General features: G+C 43.8%; 1 protein-coding gene across 1 annotated transcript; it reads right to left on the bottom strand.

The window, feature by feature from the left end:
- Positions 1-8,183: 8,183 nt before the first annotated feature.
- LOC115179275 (zona pellucida sperm-binding protein 3-like) lies at positions 8,184-10,226 on the bottom strand. The gene is made up of 5 exons (XM_029740654.1): positions 10,048-10,226; positions 9,840-9,947; positions 8,722-8,916; positions 8,508-8,625; positions 8,184-8,291 (listed from the first exon to the last, which is right to left on the bottom strand). The coding sequence occupies exons 1-5, from the start codon at positions 10,224-10,226 to the stop codon at positions 8,184-8,186; spliced, it is 708 nt and encodes a 235-aa protein (XP_029596514.1).
- Between the last annotated feature and the right edge of the window lie 11,163 nt (positions 10,227-21,389).

The following is a 21,389-nucleotide window of genomic DNA, read 5'->3' as shown; positions in this document are numbered from 1 at the left end:
TAGCCTATTGACTAGATGTTCAGGAGTCTTATGGCTTGGGGGTAGAAGCTGTTTAGAAGCCTCTTGGACCTAGACTTGGCGCTCCGGTACCGCTTGCCGTGTGGTAGCAGAGAGAACAGTCTATGACTAGGGTGGCAGGAATCTTTGACACTTTTTAGGGCCTTCCTCCAACACAACCTGGTATAGATATCCTGGATGGGTAGAAAGCTTGGCCCCAGTGATGTACTGGGCCATTCACACTACCCTCTGTTGTGCCTTGTGGTCGGAGGCCGAGCAGTTGCCATACCAGGCAGTGATGCAATCAGTCAGGATGCTCTCGATGGTGCAGCTGTAGAACCTTTTGAGGATCTGAGGACCCATGCCAAATCTTTTCAGTCTCCTGAGGGGGAATAGGTTTTGTCGTGCCCTCTTCACAACTGACTTGGTGTGCTTGGACCATGTTAGTTTGTTGGTGATGTGGACACCAAGGAACTTGAAGCTCTCAACCTGCTCCACTACAGCCCCGTCAATGAATGGGGCCGTACTCGTCCTCTTTTTCCTGTATTCCACAATCCTCTCCTTTGTCTTGATCACATTGTGGGAGAGGTTGTTGTCCTGGCACCACACATCCAGGTCTCTGACCTCCTCCCTATTGGCTGTCTCATCGTTGTCGGTGATCAGGCCTTCCACTGTTGTGTCATCGGCAATTTAATAATGGTGTTGGAGTAGTGCCTGGCCGTGCAGTCATGAGTGAACAGGGAGTACAGGAGGGGACTGAGCACGCACCCCTGAGGGGCCCCGTATTGAGGATAAGTGTGGCAGATGTGTTGTTACCTACCCTTACCACCTGGGGGCTGCCCGTCAGTAAGTCCAGGATCCAGTTGCAGAGGGTGGTGTTTAGTCCCAGGGTCCTTAGCTTAGTGATGAGCTTTGGGGGCACTATGGTGTTGAATGCTGAGCTGTAGTCACTGAACAGCATTCTCATATAGGTGTTCCTTTTGTCCAGGTGGGAAAGGGCATTGTGGAGTGCAATACAGATTGCATCATCTGTGGATCTGTTTGGGCGCTATGCAAATTGGAGTGGGTCTAGGGTTTCTGGGATGATGGTTTTGATGTGAGCCATGACCAGTCTTTCAAAGAACTTCATGGCTACAGACGTGAGTGCTACAGGTTGGTAGTCATTTAGGCAGGTTACCTTAGTGTTCTTTGGCACAGGCACTATGATGGTCTGTTTAAAACATGTTGGTATTACAGACTCGGACAGGGAGAGGTTGAAAATGTCAGTGAAGACACTTGCCAGTTGGTCAGCGCATGTCCGCAGTACATGTCCTGGTAATCCGTCTGGTCCTGCGACCTTGTGAATGTTGACCTGTTTAAAGGTCTTTTTCACATCGGCTGCGGAGAGCGTGATCACACAGTCTTCCGGAACAGCTGGTGCCCTCATGCATGTTTCAGTGTTATTTGCCTCGAAGCGAGCATAAAAGCAGTTTAGCTCATCTGGTAGGCTCTTGACATTGGGTAGCTCCCGGCTGTGCTTCCCTTTGTAGTCTGTAATGGTTTGTAAGCCCTGCCAAATCCGACGAGTGTCAGAGCCGGTGTAGTACGATTCTACCTTAGTCCTGTATTGAAGCTTTGCCTGTTTGATAGTTCATCGGAGGGCATAGCAGGATTTCTTATATGCTCCCGGGTTAGAGTCCCGCTGCTTGAACGTGTCAGCTCTACCCTTTAGCTCAGTGCCAATGCTGCCTGTAATCCATGGCTTCTGGTTGGGCTGTGTACGTACGGTCACTGTGGGGACAACGTCATCGATGCACTGATTGATGAAGCCAATGACTGATGTGGTGTACTCCTCAATGCCATCGGAGGAATCCTGGAACATATTCCAGTCTGTGCTAGCAAAATAGTCCTGTAGCTTGTCATCTGCTTCATCTGACCACTTTTTTATTGATCTAGTCACTGATGCTTCCTGCTTAATTTTGGCCTGACAGCAGGAATCAGGAGGATACTGACGTGAGTGCACTATGCTACATTTTGCTAGATGGTCAAATAAAGGGCGAGGGAGAGATTTGTATGCGTCTCTGTGTGTGGAGTATGTGTGGAGTATAGGTAGTCCAGAGATCTTTTTCCTCTGGTTGCACATTTAACATGCCATAGAAATTTGGTAAAACGGATTTAAGTTTCCCTTCATTAAAGTCCCCGGCCACTAGGTGCGCCGCCTCTCGGTGAGGGTTTTCTTGTTTGCTTGTGGCGTAATACAGCCTCAGACTGTGGTGGTATGTAAACAGCTATGAAGAACACAGACAAAAACTCTCTCGGTAGGTAGTGTGGTCTACAACTTTTCATGAGATACTCAACATCAGGCGAGCAATGGCTCGAGACTTCATTAGATATCGTGCACCAGCTGTTATTTACAAAAATACATAGTCCACTTCCCCTTGTCTTACCAGACGCTGCTGTTCTATCCTGCCTGTACATTGTATCAACAGCCAGCTGCATGTTGATATTGTCGTTATTCAGCCATGACTCCATGAAGCATAAGATGTTATAGTTTTTAATGTCCAGTTGGTAGTTTAATCTGCTGCGTAACTCATTGATTTTATTCTCCAAGGACTGCACGTTTGCTAGCAGAATGGAGGGAAGTGGGGGTTTATTCGATCGCCTACGAATTCTCAGACGCATGCCCGCCCTTCGGCCCCTCTTTCTCCGCCTTCTCTTCACGTAGATCACAGGGATCAGGTCCTGTTCCCGAGGAAGCAGTATATCCTTCGCGTTGGGCTCGTCAGAGTCGTGAAAGGAATGAAAGGATTCTGCTTGTCCGTGGTGAGTAATCGCAGTCCTGATGTCCAGAAGTTATTTTTGGTCATAAGAGACAGTAGCGGCAACATTATGTACAAAATAAGTTAAAAAAAACAAGTTACAAACAATGCAAATAAATGAACCAAAAACATAATCGTCTGAAGCACGTAAAACATCTGCCTTCTTACAAAAAAAGTAGTACACAGTGTTGTACGAGATAAACTGACGAGTTTCAGAAGAAAGTCTTTTGTTTCTGGCCATTTTGAGCCTGTAATCGAACCCACAAATATTGATGCTCCAGATACTCAATTAATCTAAAGAAGGCCAGTTTTATTGGTTCTTTAATCAGAACAACAGTTTTCAGGTGTGCTACCATAGTTTTCTAATGATCAATTAGCCTTTTAGCCAATTAGCCAATTAGCCTTTTAGCCTTTTAAAATGATAAACTTGGATTAGCTAACACAACGTGCCATTGGAACACAGGAGTGATGGTTGATGATAATGGGCCTCTGTACGCCTATGTAGATATTCCATCTGCCGTTTCCAGCAACAATAGCCATTTACAACATTAACAATGTCTACACTGTATTTCTGATCAATTTGATGTTGTTTTAAATGGACAAAAAAAATTGTTTTTCTTCAAAAAACAAGGACATTTCTAAGTGACCCCAAACTTTTGAGCGGTAGTGTACATACATGCACGCACACACACACACCTGGACTCAAAGGAACATGTGCTACACTTTAATCCACCAAAGGAAAAACAATTGCAGACTTTATTGCCCAGTGTTTTATACCACATAAAACCACATTAAAAGTAAGACAAACAGTGCTTTTGGTAGAGGTTCTACTCATAGCGGATGGAGGCAATGTGCCATGTTTGCTTTGGGATGGATTTCTGCTTTGTCAGAGGAGAAAACCATCTGCTCCACAGTAAGAGATATCGGTGTTAAGTTCCCTGTTGCAAACAGTTCCATGGGCCAACCGTTTATTTGTATCGTAACGCTGGCTTCGAGGTGAGCGAGAGGCCTCCACCTCGTGTTAGCACAGCTGATATGGGAAAATAGGGAATCATAGGGAAATAGGTTCTTCTGTCTTCAGCTGAAGTCTGTGATGATAGATTTACTGTCCAATTGAAATACAAGGAACATATGCATGGCATGTCATCGATAGTCAGAGTAAATGGATAGGCTATTACTTTAACACTTCTCCAGGCATCGGGGGATCTGATCATATGTGCAGCCCAACTGCAATAAAGATGACCTGGAACATACCCAATAACAAAGATATAAGAAAACTAGCAAGGCTGTAAGCTATAATACTGAGGTTATGTGCTACTGGTGTAGGTTTTATTAACTAAGAGAGTACACTGTGACATGTTGCTCTGGGTTAGAGACTAGAGAGAGAGAGCAACCTCTGTCAAACAATCTCTTCCGACGATCTCCATCACGGCCCATAATGAACCCTGTTAATTAAGATCCTGGTCAAGGAAGAAAAAGAACACGGGGTTGATAATGGAGGAAGATTATTTAATTAGCCTCCTCCGATCCAGACTCGCAGGACATAATTAAGGATCTCTTATCCTGCCTTAATGGGCTTCAGGGAACCAGAGCCCCTCATTCATTCTCTTATTTAGTCTTTTGCTAACATGCTGATTACATGCTACCACTAACCTCTTTTAGAGCAACACAAACGGATCGAAATGTGTGTCGGAAGTTGTGGCTAAGTCTATCGGTAGAAAAAAGAAAAGGTAAGAAAGAACGTCATTAAATACATTGAAAATAGTTCTTCTTGGTGATCATTCTGCAAAAAGAGGTTCCCCTCAATCTGTCTTCACTGTAATTTCCATATTTTATTCATAATCGTGGGTTGTTTTCATTTCTTCGTCTGGAAGAAATTGATATTATTGTCTTGTGTGGAGTAAATAGAGGGATGGCGAGCTATCCTGTCTCTGTGTCTTCCAGCAAATCTGTCTGTCTGTCTGATAACCAGTCTCCTGATGTTCTAATCCCTTTCATCCATCCATCTGTGTGTGTGTGCGTTCATGTGTATTTGCGTGGTGTGTACGTATGTGTGTGTATGTGTGTGCGTTTGTGTGTGCTAGGAAGAGAGAAAGGCTGCGGGACAACCTTCGCCTGCTATAAGGTCACTGTCCTTCCCAATGGAAGAAAGAGGGATGACTGCCCTAAAGAACCACATCTCAATCCCCCCCCACCACTCACTCCAAAACATCCCCAAAGGGAGCTGCAAGAATTCCTGTGATCTTTTTTGTTTTGTACCCTAGTGTCAATTGATGCTCGTGTGAGATTTATTTTCCCATTCACGTTCAAAGCCATCCATGACCACTTGGTGTTAACTATCCTTTGTTTGGAAGGAATCCTTCCTACTGACAGCAACTTGCAGATCCACTTCCTATGTCTCAACCACACTACGCCTCAGGACGACAACTAGGGCTAAAGTGTGGAGAGTTAACATCTCAGGAGTCACATTGATAGGACGTGCAGCATGACTGCAGTAGAAGATCTGTAATACAACCTGTTATTTGGTTAATGTAATTGATTGGCTGGTGAGCACATTTATTTAATTTATATGAATAGGTTAGAATTTAGAGCAAAGACCAGCAGACAATGTGCTTCTCTGTGATTGGAGCTAAATCAAAAGAGCCATTGAGCTTGGTTGCAGTACCATTGCTCCCCAGTAACATTTACAAGTCGACCCTTAAAACGTAATATAGGGCTGTATTCAATCTGTGTTGATGAAGTATTACTGATTGCGCAATATACATTATAAAGCCAGTGGTTTACCGTGAAAGCAGTCTCCACTAAGGCGGTAACATTGCCTTTACGTTTCAGTCATGCTGGACTTCCACTGTAGGGGTTGAATACAGCCCCTACACTTTTTCTTCGCAAAAGCACTTCCTACAGAACCATATTTTCAAATTTGCCATGACCATTACCAAACTAACATTGTCACAGGGTTGGCCTAGGCTAGCCTGGTTAATCTTAAAATGGACTGACATGAAGATTCATTCCATTGTTTTTATTAGTGTACTACAATTTAGAGCTAAAATTCCTTAAAACCAAAAACGATAGTCCAACAAGATGGGTCTTCCTTCTCGCGGTGGCCTTCTTTCAGTACCAGCGGCGGTGAATTCATGAAACATGGTGCTTATCATGAACTGTTGCTTACCAGCCTTGGAAGATGAATAGACATGATTAAAAAGACCATACAAGCAATACTGTGAGCCTTTATTACAGTAATATGTAAGGCCCCACTTTAATAGGGTGTTTGTTCCCATGTGCAGGCCTGGCGGCAGTGTGTGTGCGTATATGTGTTGTGTGCGCTACACGCATGCTTGGGCCTGCCGGCTGGGTATTTGATTGGTGGGGTAGGGCCCTACAGAGGGCGCTATGGGGTAATGAAAGACATGTTTAATCGAGCATCGGCAGGCCACATGGCAGCAGTTTCCTGAATCTCTCGCAACCCGGGAAGTTTCACTGGAATGGGACAAAAGCAGGGCCCGAGCGAGACTTTAGATAGTGTGTGTCATCCAACTTTCACCTTTCCAGTCGTTTCATACGTGTGAACACAGAAGGTGTAGGAGGGGCTAAGGGGGCTAGGACCAGGGCAGAGAGAAAAGACCATTTGAACGATTAAGAATAAATTCAGTGCATCATTCTACTGTTATTGCCCGAGTGTGTTCACAGATGTCTAACTGTTATTGTTTTGTGGGGGTGCAAATTGACACTCACACTAGCATAAAAGTTAAATCGTGAGAGCATGAGAGTGTGTGTGTGTGTCTCAATTTGAATGCGTGCGTATCAGCTATTTTGCCTGACAGGATACATGACCCATAGCGTAGCCACACATCAAACTTAATGGCTGTGTCCCTTTCACATGTCTAGCACACAGATCAAGTGTGATGTTGGATATATGTTGCTCCATGACATTGGTATGCAACGGCCATACTTTCATACCACAGCCGTGTTTGATGACAGCACCGAGCATGAAACACCAGACGGCATGTAATTGTGATGACTGGGATCAGGGCTGGCCTTAGCCTGCTTAAACCAGACTGAACGTCGTTCTCACCACTGAGTGAGTCTAGTTCAGTCGGTTTTAACCATGCTAGCCTACAGTAGGAAATCCTTGGTTCAGAATGTAACTGTTTTGTAATGGTCGTGGCAACTTCGAATACTGTTTATGTAAGTGATTTGATGAAGTAAATGTTATATTGCGTTCAGGGTTGGGTAGGTTACTTTCTAAAAGTAATCAGTGAGTTACTAGTTACCGGTCAAATTGTAAATCAGTGACGTAACTTTTGGATAACCCAAACACAGTAGCATATTCTGATTACTTCTAGATTACTTTCCCCTTAACAGGCATTAGAAAACTAAAAGGATCCATCAAACGCATTTAGTGTGTCAGTGGTCTCAGGCTTTTACGGTCAGACTCGCTCAGATGGAACAAACTTAAACTCAATGCTGAATTGAATGCCATTGAGAAAAAAGAACAATGTCATAATGTATTTATTTTTGCAAACATCCTTTCTGAATTGAAAAGTAATCCATTAAGTAATCTAGTTTTCAAAATGATCTAATTGCAATATTTTAGCTGGTAATGTAGTTACATGTAATCAGTTGCTCCCCAACCCTGATTGCATTTTAAGCTAATAGATTTTTTTGAAATGGTTGAACGTGTTACCAAGGAGCTGTTACTGCTCACTGGCTCGTTGATTTAGCTGCAGTCACAGAGGATTGCAGTATATGCTGGTTATTGTTTGAAAACCTCGCCTATTAATGAGAAACCGAGCGGACACCACAGCCTCAATTACATTAATTAACCAGATAAATTGGTATTCCAGGTCATCTTCCTAGCGGTCGGGCTGCACATCTTGCTGCATCATAATAATGGACTACATGGGATCTGATCATTTGCCTCGATCTGGAACCTACCCTATTCCAAAGATGTAAATAAGACTGCGGAGAACTGGAGTCAGTTCAGAACAGGTTTATTGTCATCTACATGGTTGCTGCCTGTGGAGTTTGCGTAGCCTCAAATACAGCAATGTCGCCAGTGCAGTGAGTGGGACCACTCCCACAGCAGCCAGCAGTATCCCCATGAGAGACACGCCTGAGGAAGGAAGTTCAATTATTTCACTCAGAATACAATACAACGTTATCATAAACAGAGTAATACAACATTTCTGTCCAAATGTTTACCTACAAGCTCTTGCTTATAGCATGGGGTTTTAGCAGTTTCTCAAAGCTTCAGTTAGTGGAAAACAGGACCCCAGTTCAGAAAATGCAAACAAATTAAAACCATGTACAGCTTTGGGTCCTAGCTCTATACAAATCCAATAAAGAAACATCCATGTTTGCAGAATTATAGTTTTGTGCAGTATGAACTCAATCCCCATAGACAAATCGGTTTGCCTCTGTAGTAAACGAGCAAGCCTCGTGTTCTGAGTCAATGGAAGCAGAGGCCGACATTGCTCTCAGATGACATGTGATGTACTGTACATCTATAGGAAGGTAGGAGAGATATTACTTGTACGATGTTGTGTTCATTAGAGTAAACAACAGAAAATCAAAGTCAGTGTTTCTTATTGGAAAAGTCCACGTATTCCCTGTTTGTTTTCTTCCATTTAGTGCCTAATGAACATGACAGGTGAGTACAGTACATACAGACTAAAAATAAAATGGCCTTCAGGTGAATGTATCATTACTCACAGAGCTCCTCTCATCTTGGTGGAACCTGAAGGCCTCAAGCTGAAACTGGAGTTTGTCATCCTGGGTTTGCTGCAGGAAGTGGGACTTAGAGCCTGTCTGTCTAGCATCAGTCAGACACCTAATGGGAGGAAATAAAAACAACATTTCATTTACATTCACAATATACAGAAGTATAGTAAGCTGGAAGGGGAACGCACACGCACCGCTCACACACCCATGGTTCTCAATGAAGGAATATCTAGGTTTAGAGGCCATTTCAGGGGCCAGCGTAGCTACACAGCTGTCCACGTAGACACGGAGAGTTGTGTGGTGGGCTTGGATAATGGAGGCTTCAATGCTCATGACATGCCCCAGAAAGTAGATACTGGAGGGCCTCTCAAATTGCCAGTCATCTGAAAGAGAAGAAAAGCTAAAGCAGCAATAGAGCCCTACAGTGGAGGTGTCATAATAACCATAAAACCCAGCGGTCAAACAGGGAAATGGTTCCAGTTGTTTTTCCACCATTCATTTTTCCCATAGGAGATTTTTAGAAACTCTTAAAACAAGGGTTGTGTGATGTTTTGATGTCCAAGAGAGATTTACATGGCTAAGGTTACTTTTATCAATATATCCTGCTCTCTTTACTTTCAGATTCTAAAATGCTAATTAGCATCAATGTAGACATCATGCAAGACTACAAATCCTTGCAAGGTCCTGTATGTCATCTCTAGCTGACACCTTTGCTAGCAGGTATTGTGTGAATTTCAAACTTGCACAAAACAGTACAGAGAATTGTCAATTTAAAGACACTTTGCCAATTTATTCATTACTACATTTAGCTAACATTAGATAGTTAATCCGGAGATTCTTACCTTTGCCTTGATTCGGCCGTCTCGTCCAGATCATCATGGCATTTGTAGTGCTTTATGACAGCCACATTAGCATTTAATGGGGGGGTAAATACAGGAGAATACATTAATAAAAGTGACTGTCCTAGAGAGATTTACACGGTTATCAAAATATCATGGCAGAGTAAGCCTACATAAAAATGTCCTATGGGGAAAATGATTGGAACCATTTCCCTGTTTGACCGCTAGGTTATGGGTATTATGACTGATACGGTGGTACTCTATCACCAAAAATGGCAGAGGTCAACTTTAAAGGTGTAGACTCACCTTTATTTCCAGTCAAATATGCGGCCCCTGCACTTGTTTTCAAAGTTTGAGGGTGGGCCTTGGCGATTAACAATTTGCTTTGCTTCTTGGCCAAATGTGTTCACAGTATCTCAAGTTTCTACTGGAGTGATGAAAGTTACAGATTGCACCTTTAAACCCTATGTTCTATACCCCCCACGTCATGAGCATGAGAGAAAAGACCAGCTGCTGCTCTGCGACCTTGGTGGAGGCAAAGGGAACCCAGGTAGGCTTCAGAGCATTACTGGTCACATTGTGCTTCCTGATGGATACAAACGTTTTACAGCCAGAGCCAGGGTTGTGTTCATTGGAGCATGACACGGAAAACATTTGAAAAGTGAGAATGAAATAAAAGTCCTTAGCTTTGATAATGGCATTCAACTCCAACCTCATTTGTTCTTACAATGGGAGGGCCTTCCCCAAGGAAATCCTGCTTGACCTTCACCTGAACCACATCTTCCCTGCACTGGACCGCTACACTGGTGGCAGACACTGGATTCTTCAGCTCAAACTTCACCGGCTCTTTTGGCAGGCTGTTGAGGTTCATATTTTACAGGCACCTGGGTTGGTTACTAAACAGGGTTTCTATGTTCAAACTGTACAGGAGATGGTGCAGGTCTCCCGTGCTCAGTTTGCACAGGGATTTGAACAGGTATCCTTTGTTCAAATGGCATAGCGGTCTGAATAGGTCTTGGGTGGGTATCCTTGAGTCTGTGCTCACAGGCTCTTCTGCTTTCCGCTGTGGACCATAGCTGGCAAAGTTAGATGTTTCTTGACTACGTGATGGCATTGGAAAAAGCAAACTCTGAGCATAACTGAATGACCTGAATGAGACAAGCACAACAAACCCAACCAAATCTACTCGCAACCCCATTCAATGGTGTCCATTGTGGATTCAATGACATTTCATTTTAAAGCAGAATCTGTTGAGCTTGCTCCTGACTCCTCCCACTTGTCGTAAGTGAAATTGCTGCCCGGAGAGTTGCACAAGATTATGGGTGTGTCTCAATACTCTTTCATGGTTTTCTATCCTTGTCTCCTGTCACTCATAGAGGGTAGGTCATGAAAGGACTCTACACTTTTGAGATGCACCCTCAGTATAACTGACTTTTGCTTATAAGCTGTGTTCGAATACTCGTACTAACCGTACTATTTGTGACGTAAATTGAGTATATAGTATGCTTATTGGTCATAGTATGGATATAGTTAGTATGCCAAAAGTTCCCGGATGTCGTACTAAATTCGCCAAAATACGAAGTATACGTGTACTTTTTGGGCCCATAATGCAATTTTTCCGAAAATGGGCGTGGCTTCACAACATTATCATATTTGATGAAAATCGTGGAAAATATGCAGCCGAAGACCGACAATGCATTGAAGATTGGGGCGGCAGGTTGTCTAGTGGTTAGAGTGTTGAACTAGTAACCGGAAGGTCGCAAGATCAAACCCCCAAGCTGACAAGGTAAAAATCTGTCATTCTGCCCCTGAACAAGGCAGTTATGAGGAAACGCCATCACACCCTGGGGGTTTGAAGCTTGGCCTCGATACGGGGATCTTAAACATCCACGTCAGATGATCAAGTGGCTCCAGTGGCTTGAAGAGAGAGAGTGTGTGTGTGTGTGTGTGTGTGTGTGTGTGTGTGTGTGTGTGTGTGTGTGTGTGTGTGTGTGTGTGTGTGTGTGTGTGTGTGTGTGTGTGTGTGTGTGTGTGGAGATTTATGATCGTTCCCAGTGGTGCGTCAGATGGAGGGGAGTGTGAGGGACAGTGAGCAGGCCTCATCTGGAGCCTATATGAGCTGTCAACAGGCCTGTCAATCATACCTAAGGGGCAGGGAGACAGAGGGGCAGGAAGTACATGGCCCCAGTCTTTATGGTTGAATTCCAAAATCAAAACGTTCTCACTTACTGACCTCTACCCTTGTTGATTTGCTTGTAAAGAAATAGAAAAATGCTTGGATGGGCATCAAGAATGTGGCAATGTAGTAGAAATGCTGTCTGGGCTTCAGTTCAACAGGCTAACCCCCAATGACTCGGGTTTAAACACACAGCCACACACGCGAACACACACACCAACTCGTCTGTGGAAATTCTGAAAAGAAACATCACATATTAATCTGCAAGGACTATTCTTGGAAGAATCAGCAAACCCATCTCCCATAACTCATAATACAATACCGTAGCTACCTTTGCGTTGAAATACTGGAATACATTAACTATCGTTCCTCAGCCATTTTTTTCCAAAATACATCCCACCTGAAAAGCCTCCATTGTCAGGAACTGGCTGTTATCTCCCGATCAGCAGGCAAACAAAAGACAGAGGAGAGAATAGAGACTATAGCCCTGAGATGAGTCTGAGGTCGCCCCAAATGGCACCCTGATCCAGTCTGGCAGTGCACTATTTAGGGAATAGGGTGCCATTTAGGATGAAGTCTGAGCCCCGGTCTGTCAGTCAGCTCCCTTGGTCCATTTCTCCATCTAACTTAGTTAACAGGCTCTAATGTGGCCTATGGGGAGCCCTAATTTGGCCCCCGAGGGCCTCCAGATAGGGTCTGGCAACCTCTATGACTCTGTTTCCAATAAGCCTGGCCCATCTGGAGCTGAAGGGGAGCGCAGGAAGAAAGGTAGCCATGACAACAACCCCCCTCACACACACACACACACAAAGTCACACACACACACACTTGACACACGCAAACACCCACACTCTGCTGCACCAGCAAACCAGCTGCTCATGTGTTTATTAAATGAGAGAGCAGGGATTGGGGAAAGCTGTTGACTATAGGAGGGCACTGCGCTCTTCACTTGACCCACCTTGTCTGACTTTGCACTCCAAGGGATACAGTCACCGATATGAAGTTTCAAGTTAAAGTTTTTTATTAGTTGTATGGCATACACCGTCCAACAAAACGCTTACTTGCAGGTTCCTTCTCGACAATAAGAAATCATAAAAGGCAAGAATAAGTTGTGTCTTTGATTGAGATCCTAAAATTCTCCTACAGCACATGGGTTCTATACTTAATTCTATGTTGCACCTAGTCAGATTTCACGTGGACACAGATTAGCAGTAGCATTGGCACTGTCCTGTTATGAGCCTCATCAAAAAGTGTTGTCTGTGTGTGGACGATGTAAACGGGGTGGAAGCCAGCACAGATGTTCTGTAACACCAACACACTCATATAGACCAGCAGTAATACACATGTATAATACAACCTCGCAAAGTCAGAAATGAGCTGATTTTGCCACTGCTCCACAGTGAAACATATGGATAACGGTTATGATGCTCAATTAGGATGTGTAGGAGAAACAGAAGGAGTTATAGCCTTCTGCTTTGGGGAGAGAGAAGTGTTCAAGATTAGCAGGTTTATTGCTTGTTCATCATCATTCCGCAATGGTGATTGCCAAATGTGGAGGCTGGTTGGGACATGGTTGGATTTTGTGAGGATTTTATCACACCATCCTCTCCCAGTGACTTCCTTTACAGTCTTGGCATCTGTGATTATGTTATTTTACAATCATTAGCATGATTCACATAGCTGCATGCTTTGTGGCCACTGATGCAATGTACAATTGTCTTGTATTATGTTCCATTGGGGGCCATTATTAATTTTGGCTAGAATCTGGTGGAGAATGAGAATAGGTAGAGGCTAAAAGGTAGAGGAAGAAAACTATAGAAGAGAGGGGCAGAGATAAAGAGAGAGAAGGGAGAGACGAAGAGAGAGAGAGCGCGAGAGACAGACAGACAGAGGGAAGAAAGAGAAAGAGAAAAAGTGAACGAGAGAAAGAAAGAGAAAAGGGAGAGACTGCACAAACAATGGAGATACAGGAGGGGCAGAGGGATGATGTTTTACTCTCGGTGCAGAGAACACACACACACACACACACACACACACACACATATCCCACCCCTGGTGATATCGTATGGAATTATCCATAGAATGATCCACTGTACACTGAGTGTACAAAACAGTAGGAACACCTTCCTAATATTGAATTGTACCCCTTTTTGCCTTCAGAACAGCCTCATTTCGACGCAGACATGCAATCACAACAACAAGGCTCTCTGATTCACGAGCCATCAGACTCAATTTCCAGCAGCTTAGCAGGGAAGATGGTCTGTCTGTTCCATCACAGCTCTAATGTACTGTTATTAAAGATATGCATCTCACCACATCCCCGCAGACCACACCAGACCACACACACACGGCCACAGGCAGGCAGGCGCACGCACGCACGCACGCACACACGCACACACGTCACACACATACACAGTAAAATAACACTGTCAGTCTCCGGCATAGCTGCTGTATCACTTAGCAAAACGGTGCAATGACGTAACATGGTGCTGACAGAGGCAGGTTGATAGTTTAGACTTGGTACTGTGTCCCAAATAGCACCATATTCCCTATGTAGTCAAAAGTACAGTAGTGCACTGTACAGCGAATCGGGTGTCATTTGGTTTGTGCCCTTGGTCTACTGTTACACATCTCAGATTCCTAAATGGTAGCCTATGTACAGTGAATTTGGAAAGTATTCAGACCCCTTCCCTTTTTAATACATTTTGTTACATTATAGCCTTATTCTAAAATTGATTCAATAGTTTTTTTCCCCTTATCAATCTACACACAATACCCCATAATGACGAAGCAAAAACAGTTTTTTTAGACATTTTTGCAAATTTAGTAAAATAAATAAACTGGAATATCACATTTACATAAGTATTCAGACCCTTTACACAGTGCTTTGTTGAAGCACCTTTGGCAGCGATTACAAGCCTCGAGTCTTCTGGGGTATGACGCTACAAGCTTGGCTCCCCTGTATTTGGGGAGTTTCTCCCATTCTTCTCTACAGATCCTCTCAAGCTCTGTCAGGATAAATAGGGAGAGTCGCTGCACAGCTATTTTCAGGTCTCTACAGAGATGTTAGATTGGGTTCAAGTCTGGGCTCTGGCTGGGTCACTCAAGGACATTCAGAGACTTCTCCCGAAGCCTGTGTGCTTAGGGTCAATGTCCTGTTGGAAGGTGAACCTTTGCCCCAGTCTGAGGTCCTTGGCTCTCTGGAGCAGGTTTTCATCAAGGATCTCTCTGTACTTTGCTCCGTTAATCTTTCCCTCAATCCTGACTAGTCTCAGAGTCGCTGTCACTGAAAAACATCGCCACAGCATGATGCTGCCACCACCATGCTTCACCGTAGGGATGGTATTGGCCAGGTGATGAGCGGTGCCTGGTTTCCTCCAGACGTGACACTTGGCATTCAGGCCAAGAGTTCAATCTTAGTTTCATCAGACAAGAGAATCTTGTTTCTCATGGTCTGAGTTCTTTCGGTGCCTTTTGGGAAACTCCAAGCGGGCTGTCGTGTGCCTCTTACTAAGGAGTGTCTTCCGCCTGGCCACTCTTCCATAATGGCCTGATTGGTGGAGTGCTGCAGAGATGGTTGTCCTTCTGGAAGGTTCTCCCATCTCCACAGAGGAATTCTGGAGCACTGTCAGAGTGACCATCGGGTTCTTGCCCATCTCCCTGACGGAACGCCCTTCCCCTCCAGTTGCTCAGGTTGGCCGGGCGGCCAGCTCTAGGAAGACTCTTGATGGTTCCAAACCTCTTCCATTTAATAATGATGGAGGCCACTGTGTTCTTGGGGACCATCAACGCTGCAGAAATGTTTTGGTACCCAGATCTGTGCCTCGACACAATCCTGTCTCGGAGCTCTACGGACAATTCCTTTGACCTCATGGCTTGGTTTTTGCTCTTGCATTATATAGACAGCTGTGTGCCTTTCCAAATCATGTCCAATCAATTGAATTTCCCACAGGTGGACTCCAATCAAGTTGTAGAAACATCTCAAGGATGATCAATGGAAACAGGATGCACCTGAGCTCAATTTCGAGTCTCATAGCAAAGGGTCTGAATACTTATGTAAATTAGGCATTTCAGTTTTCTCTAAAAACCTGTTTTTGCTTTGTCTTTATGGGGTATTGTGTGTAGATTGATGAGGGGAAAAAAATATTTCATAAATTTTAGAATAAGGCTGAAGCATAACAAAATGTGGAAAAATTACGAATGCACTGTATCTCTTTACTATAGAGACAAAACAAAGCAGGGTTGTCATGGTCAAAATTAGTGCACTTCTATAGGGAACAGGGTGCCATTTGGGATGCAGCCTATGCCATTACGAGTGAAAGGTTTTCCATCTGAACAGGCCAAAGACCAGATGTTATATGGAGCAGCAGATTGATGTCACATTCTAAAGGTTTTCCGTGTGATGATTGACAGGTGACGCTGACTCAAGCAGTGGACAATAGCGTGGTCATACACTTCCTTGTGTGTAGAAGAGAGCTGTGGAAAATATTGTGAAAACCATACAAACCAAAACTTTTGTTGTTAAAAGGTATTGTTTTCTGAGCTGTAACCTAGTATTGACAAATGAAAACGTAAATGATTTCACATTTAAAATGTAGAATATCATGAAAAAGATCCATTATATGGGAATTGCTTTGATAATACACTAATGTGGTACTGTATATAAAAATCCCTTGCCCTGCCTCCCGAGTGGCGCAGAGGTCTAAGGCGTCACGACAGACCTGGGTTCGATCCGAGGCCTGTTCGTGATCGGGAGTCCCATAGAGCAGCGCACAATTAGCCCAGCGTCGTCCGGGTTAGGGGAGGGTTTGACCGGCGGGGGTTTTACTTGGCACATCGCGCTCTAGCGACTCCTTGTGGCGGGCCGGGTGCCTGCAGGCTGACCTCTGTAGTCAATTGAACATTGTTTGGCGGGTTATGTTTTGGAAGACGCATGACTTGACCTTCACCTCCTGAGCCCGTTGGGAAGTTGCAGCGATGAGACAAGATCGAAATTGGGAGAAAAAGGGGTAAAATACCAAAAAATCGAAAAATGAATAAATACAAAAATCCCCTGCACTCACACACACACGTGCACGCACGCACGCACACACATACACACACACACATCAGAGCAAGGTTTATGCCTCCTGCTCCCCACTGAATCGCTGTAATTTGTACAGCAACTGAACCCCTTTTGTTTAATAAACAATTTGTCAGTGATGTATTGAAAACCAACTCTAATTTGATCACCCATGAAACGGGGCAGTCGGCGGATGTGCATGGGACATTTTACTTTCTTTGTGAGGGTAAACATAAATGTTATAGCCAGTGAGTGAGTGCAATGCAATATGCTGTGTGTGTGTGTATGGGTGTGTGTGTATGGGTGTGTGTGTGTCTGTGTGCACACTGCCTGCATATGTGGAGAAGCGATCCTTAGGGGCTTGAAATGACATCTAAATGACATAATCAGTCAAGATGGATGGCTGTCTCCCGTCCAGAGTGTTTTGAACTCTCAGCCGATCCAACTCAATCACGTCTGGAGGGAAATGATGGAATGTCTAATGGTTTTCCTCTGTGTTGCTCTTATTCCCTCCCCTTTTCACATAACTTGATTGTTATTGTGGTTTACTGACTCTGCTTACATATCTGAAGGAGACTGACGTAACTAAAGATGGAATGTGATTTTTGTCTATAGTCTAGGGCTGCGTCTCAAATGTCACCCTGTAACCCTTTATTGTGCAGAACTTTTGACCAGGGCCCATAGGGCTCTGGTCAAAAGTAGTGTATCCTTCTATATAGGGCAGGGATGGGCAACGTTGATGGGGGTGGGGGCCAAAAAAATATATACACATCCATACCCACACATCTGGTCAGAGCCTTTTGTGGGTGCTAAGGGAAATTTTGTTTCCCCAACCTTGCGAGTAAAACATTTTAGGGGCCCACCCTTTCAAGCGGAGAGAAAGAATTCAAGTTTTAGAGTTCATTTCCTGCAATTCTACACATTTTGCCATGGGGCGTAGAAAACATGTTGAAGTTTTAAGCAAGTTTGCTGCAAGTCTACATGGGGAGGAGTGACATTTAGAAATTGTATAACTCATTTCATGCAATTCTACTCATTTTGCCATAGGGTGGAGAGCAATGTTTGCCATTTTTAATATGATATATGAGTGACAGTAACTAACAAAATAAATGAGGGCCCCCTGGTTGGTAATTCGACCATGATTACTACAAGTTTAGATAGCTGGCCGCTAGGCTAATTTAGCAATCGAAAAAAGAAAATGACTGACAGAAGATCTCTTTCCCAAGAGTAATACTACATAGCTGTGGAGCGAACAGTTAAGAGCTGTAGTCTGAATTTGAAGGGAGCATACAGTAATAATCAACACGGTGCTTCATTTGCAACCATTGCAGAGACGTCAAGAAAAAAGAAGTAATCAAGGTGTCTCTGTCATACTCTTTTCAAATCATAAAATGATCGGTTGAGAAACCTTGCAAAGGCTATAACCACGGCTGCCTTGTTTTTTGGCTTCCGTCAAACAAACCTTTCAAGCGTGAATTGTTTGTGTCCCCTCCCGACGCTGTGACATCATCAGAACCGCTGGTACAGTGCCACATCCACTTCTCCCATAGGAGCCTCATCATTACCCACAATTCCAGGGTTGGCGAAGAGGAGACGCTCTGCCTGGCGAAGCCGCCGCTGCTGCCTTCCTCGCTCTGTGCCACGCTGTCTGTCACACGGGAGACCAAGACAAACAACAAACAACTTTAAAAATAGACATCTGTGGTAGGAAAAACAAATCTACGTGTCAATGGGTGATATTTGAGATGATATTGAGTGTGGTTGGTACATTTCCTCTGATCTTTTGATTAACCTGGAAACAGGATGAAACCCTAACACAAAGCGGAGCTACTTTCCCAGTAGATTGTTGTAAATATTTTTTGTTTCCTTATGACCCAGGCTAACCTACCTGGGCCAGTCCAAGACCCTTGTCACACTACTGTGACGACCCAAATCATTTTTGTTTTTCATATTGTCCTTCCCAGAACTTTCCAGCTGCTATGGTGGATATGTAACCAGGCCACCCCAGCTCGGCTTGGTTCGATGGTATAACATACTGTATATGACCGGCTTTGAGCTGTATGCATAGCTTTCCTAGTCTCACAAGGCCAGACACACGTTCAAGTTTAATTCTAGTTCCATGTAAGTACAAGCACATACATCAGGGAATGAATTCAAGACTATAACCTAATCCAGGCTTGTCGACCAACCCTATCCCACCTGCCCTACACCAACCCATGGCCTACAGGATGTGTAATAACCACAAGTTACCTTAGGTATTGCCTATTCTCCGTCCACTGTCTGTGATCTCCACTGCCACATAGTGTTTGTGTGTATCTCAAAGCCCCCACAAGCATAACAGTCAAAAGGTTGCCCTCCTCTCCTGCAGCACAACAGCCATTAGAATGCAAACACCCACACCACAACGATCAGTGAAAACACGACAGAAACAAATGACTCTGAGAGAAGCACCCACGGCAGAAAAATCATTCATTCCTAATGTCAGCCCCGACCTTGACAATGACAAACAGAGAAAGGACTCAGAGGAGGAAAATCATTTCAGAAAACCCTCCAGGTGACATTTGAGAGATATTTACCTTGTAAAGATCTTGACATTTCACTGTGGCTGTCTAATAATATCCTGTATATGAATAACAGTTTGTGTGGAGTGTCTCGGGGTCCGAGGTAGCTGTTGTTGGACACCTCAAAGGGGTTTACCTTGTGTGTGTGTGTGTGTGTGTGTGTGTGTGTGTGTGTGTGCGTGCGTGCGTGCGTGCGTGCCTACCTACGGTCAGACTCAATGGACTGAGCTATTGACATGATGATTTAAATGCTTCTCTTATAAGTCAGTAACAAATAATTATACTGTCATATTTTACGATGAATAGGGCATAATGCTCATTAAATCAATGTGTGGCTTTACATACTTTAGTTAACTTTATTCTACTTTCAGAGATGTAATGAAATTGTTTAGATAAATAAGTAAAAACTTTACTGCAGTCAATGAAGGTTGCACGGTTTTCTAAAATTGCCGCTATTGATCACTGGTTGTCATTCATTCTAACTCCATTTTAATAGATTTTTTAAAAGAGGATGGAGGAGACCACTGCCAGGGTTTCTTTGTTGGAGAAGATGTCTTATTGTTCGTTGACTGTACTGCTGGGGGTAAAATGAAGAGGCTTGTTGGAAAAAAAGGCTTGCAGAAAACCCAGATAAATCATCCAAAAAAACTATTAAATATGTGTTTGCATCGATTCACTAAGTGGATCCAACTGAGACAGAAATGTTGTGAGTTTGAGTGAAAAGTTCAGCATCTTCAGTGAGTTTTCTGTGTAAGTGGTGATGCATTCAAAGATTTTCAAATGTAGTCTGCCAACCAGGCTGTAGAAGAAAAATAAAGGAATATAGCTAGTGTTTTTAGTTGACCAGCAGTGCACTTTCCACCGATATAGAAACAGAATGTTATTCTATTTTTATGCTTTTACCATCTTCGAACAGCTCTATTCCCTTCTCCTTATTTGCTCATATACAGTTCAGGCTCACCAACACTCCAGTCTTAGTCTGCATCCCAAATGGCACCATATTCCCTTCCCATAGGGCTCTGGTCAAAAGTAGTGCACTATATAGGGCATAGGGTGCCATTTGGGATGCAGACTTAACCTCTTGGAATGGTATCAGAGAGGTGTATTATGGTCTGGCTGTTGCCATGGCTATTGCCATGGCAGCCAGGTGATGCACAGGTTATTGATGTGTTGTAATGATGGCCACACTCCCTCCCCCACACTTCCTCAGCCCTCCTCTCCCTCCTTCCTCACACACAAATCCCCCTTTATGGAGGATAATCCAATGACAGACAATTTAGCTGGAGGGATTTACATTATTTTATTCTTTATTTATACATCGCTTCTGTTTTTACTTCCCCCACTCGCTCTATCTTTCCATTACTTTTCCCTTCTCTTCTTCTCCTCCCTTCATCTCCCACCAACCACCACCCCCTTATCCTTTCCAGATCAAGCTGACCAAGAGAAAAAAAAGCCAGTGTCACAGTGTCACATTTCAGCTGTGGAGGAAAGAGGGTGAGGTGGGCTTTAGGGTCACAAAGTCTCTCTCTTTCTCACACACACATTCTCTCTCACACACATTCTCACTCTGTCTCTCTCTCTCTCCCCCCTTTGTGATTAGTCTTGGCGGGGGTATAATCAGAGACGGCAGTAATGTATACAGTAATCAGTGAAAGCAGTAATGTATACAGTAGTAAGAGACGACAGTAATGTATACAGTAATCAGTGAAGACAGTAATGTATACAGTAATCAGAGACGGCAGTAATGTATACAGTAATCAGTGAAGACAGTAATGTAGACAGTAATCAGTGACGGCAATAATGTACACAGTAATCAGAGACGGCAGTAATGTATACAGTAATCAGTGAAGGCAGTACTGTATACAGTAATCATTGACGGCAGTACTGTATCCCTGACCAGTTTGTGGCCAATTACCCAGTCAGAGCCACGGACGCTCACCTCCGCTGTGACTGGCAGGATTAGTGGCCAAATCCCTTTACCTGTCAATCCAACATCAAAAACCCTTTTGCTTCATGACTTCTTCATGAGTCAATACAGAAATACACTACGGAAAAAGAAGGAACAACATGTCAGAAATCAGCTCAATATAATTGAAGACTCTATCCACTTCTGGGAAAATTGGAAAACACTAAACAAACAACAACATGAAGAGTTATCTATCCAAAACGGAGATGTATGGATAAACCACTTTTTCAATCTTTATGGCCCTATAACAAAAACAAACAGCAAAAACA

Source organism: Salmo trutta, chromosome 39 (assembly GCF_901001165.1).
Source record: "Salmo trutta chromosome 39, fSalTru1.1, whole genome shotgun sequence".
Classification (NCBI taxonomy): domain Eukaryota; kingdom Metazoa; phylum Chordata; class Actinopteri; order Salmoniformes; family Salmonidae; genus Salmo; species Salmo trutta.
The sequence above is the reverse complement of the archived record's forward strand: the minus strand, read 5'-3'. Positions and strand labels throughout refer to the sequence as shown.